This window comes from Solanum stenotomum, chromosome 9 (assembly GCF_019186545.1).
Source record: "Solanum stenotomum isolate F172 chromosome 9, ASM1918654v1, whole genome shotgun sequence".
Classification (NCBI taxonomy): Eukaryota; Viridiplantae; Streptophyta; class Magnoliopsida; order Solanales; family Solanaceae; genus Solanum; species Solanum stenotomum.
Window position 1 is genome coordinate 50,289,212 of NC_064290.1, and position 2,728 is coordinate 50,291,939.

The 2,728-nt window shown below is 32.3% G+C and overlaps 1 protein-coding gene across 1 annotated transcript; it reads right to left on the minus strand.

The window, feature by feature from the left end:
- Positions 1-473: 473 nt before the first annotated feature.
- On the minus strand, positions 474-2,425 carry LOC125877828 (equilibrative nucleotide transporter 8). Its single transcript, XM_049559098.1, has 2 exons — positions 1,872-2,425; positions 474-1,186 (listed from the first exon to the last, which is right to left on the minus strand). The coding sequence occupies exons 1-2, from the start codon at positions 2,419-2,421 to the stop codon at positions 489-491; spliced, it is 1,248 nt and encodes a 415-aa protein (XP_049415055.1). The 5' UTR covers positions 2,422-2,425; the 3' UTR covers positions 474-488.
- Positions 2,426-2,728: the final 303 nt, after the last annotated feature.

The following is a 2,728-nucleotide window of genomic DNA, read 5'->3' on the forward strand; positions in this document are numbered from 1 at the left end:
CTCGAACCTCACGAAAACAACTTTACTGTTACATCAACATTTCCTTCTAAAATTTATTTACATTATCAGTGTACATAAGTTACTTGATTCCTTCTTGAAAATGGATTGCAATAACCAGCAGAGAGATAACAGGCAGCTTGATTTTGGTATTAGCTTTGGTCCCAAAACTTGAATATCCAGAAAATTACTTTCTCCATCCCAATTTATATGACACGATTTCAAGAGTCCAATTTTTTATTTTAGTCACAAGTTTAGACATAGAATCTATCTAAAAGGTACTATAAGTTATATAACTCACAAATATCAACAATCTAAAATATTTAAAAAACATACGAATAAATCGCGATCAAAGATTTCCTTTGTTAGATGAACACAATTCATTAAATTGTAACATTGTTTTCCCCATAATGACATAAATACATTGATCACAACACAATATTTATGAATTCTAACTTAAGGTTCTACTAATTTTCCTAAATAATAGCATTTCAAATAATCCAAAACCAACCAAGAACAGAACCAGCCACTAATCCCATCCCTAATGAAACAGCCAAAACAATTGCAGCAATTTCAGCTTCAGAACTTGGCACAGACTTGGGAGCAAGAATCATAATGACACTTGTCAAGTACCCGTTGGTCAGACCGAGCATCGTCGTTAAAAATACAATTGACACTTCACATTTTAGCCATTTAGGACCATGTAAACAAGCTGTAAACAGAGGATAGAACAATAGCCTAGCAACACAACCCCATGTAGCCTTACTAGTACTCTTAACAACATACAATGCAGTGAAAGATTTCCCAACGAAATCCGCTACGTTGTAAATTGTTATAAGTAAAATGGGATACCAATCTTTAAACACACTCGATTCAAGATTTTCTGCTAAGAACCCTGGGAAAATAGACAATGTCACAGTGTAAATCGCGAATATTCCAAATGCAGGACACTTTATAGTTCTTGCCACATCGAGGAGTTTATGCCTCGAACATGGCAAGAAATCTTGAACAAGATGTGTGTAATGTTGCTGCATAATTGGCAACTTATACAACAAGTTGCAACAGATGATGCACACTATCAAAACTGTTGTGCTAATTATGAAGTAGAAATGAGCACTTGTCTTTAGACCATGTGGAGTATGTGGAAGTGATACTTTGGTTATAATCCTTAATATGCATATTAAAACACCTGTTGAAAAAACACATTAACAAGTTTAATATACGAAAAAGATAAAATTCAAGAATCAAGCTTGAGCTATGTGAAAAGAGTACCACTAAATGTTCAACAAATATCAAATCTTGAATCGGCTATACAGTCAGACCTTTCTATAACAAATCGTCCTTCGTAACAACATTTCACTATAACAATCAAGTTTTCGTTGGAACCAACTTTCATATTATGTTATATTGTATGTTATTTATAACAACATTTCACTATAACAGTCAAAAAAATATCCAGATAAACGAGATTGTTATAGAGAGGTTCGATTATATGTTCATTTTCTAAGCAATTTGAAAAAGAAAACACATTGATTAAGTGAAAATAAAAACAAGTTCAATATACAAAAAGTTAAAATTCAAGAACCAAGCTTGAGCTAAGTGAAAAAAAACACACTAAATTTTCAACAAATATTAAATTTTGAACTCATAATATCAAACGTACGATGAGTTAAAGTCTTAAATCTTGAATCCATGATATACAATCAGACGTTTCTATAACAATCATCCTTAATAACAACATTTCACTATAACAACAAACTTTTCTTTGAGACCGACATTCATGTTATGTTATGTTATATTGCATGCTCTCTATAACAACATTTCATTCAACCAAACAATATCCAGACAAACTAGGAGAAGTTTGACTTGTATACCTGAAGAAGCAGTTCCAGCAAAAATTGCTTGCATGTATTGTTTAGGCAGCTTACCAGCAGAACCAATCAAGCTTCCACCAATCAAACCATCAGCCAAACCACAAACAACAACAGATACAACCACAACACAATATGTTGCATTTGACTTCACCTTTGTTCCATTTTGATCCCAATTAATCCAATCAACAATTGGTGTTACCATTAAACAAAGAACAAACATAGAAAAACCAAGATTCAATCTCAATCTAAGACTCATTGTTTGGTTCCATTTATTCCAACTCAACATCAAAACAAGAATCAAAAGAGATGAAGTCATGTAAGCAACAGAGAAAACTTTCTCAACATGTTTTGTTGGATAAAGATAACCAAAGTAATCAACAGCAGTGATTAAGGCATTCCAAGGTAACAAATTGCCAGCACCAAGCAAGAAATGGATTATGTATGAAATTTTATAAGTGTCTCTTGCTTCATTTTGATCAACCTTTGTGATCATGTTCATCTCTATTCCTTTGTGACTTTGTACCATCTTTTGATTGTGGAGAATGATCATTTGGTCAAGCATCTTATAGACAAGTTACTAATGATATCCCAATAGGTAAGCACCTATGTTGTTCGGATACGGGTCTGGGGATTTGATACTGAGTGTAAATTCAGAGGCCGAATCAGTCATTTCATGAATTTTTAGATTCGAGGGTATAGATAGGAACAACTTTTTATTTGTTGAAAAATAACTTAACTCAATTTTGTTTTAATTAAGTTGAATGATCAAACAATGTTGTGTTATTATTACTACATTTTTATTTTGATTGATTGAATAGTCATGTTTTACTAATTACTACTCATCTTTATTGCTAGAT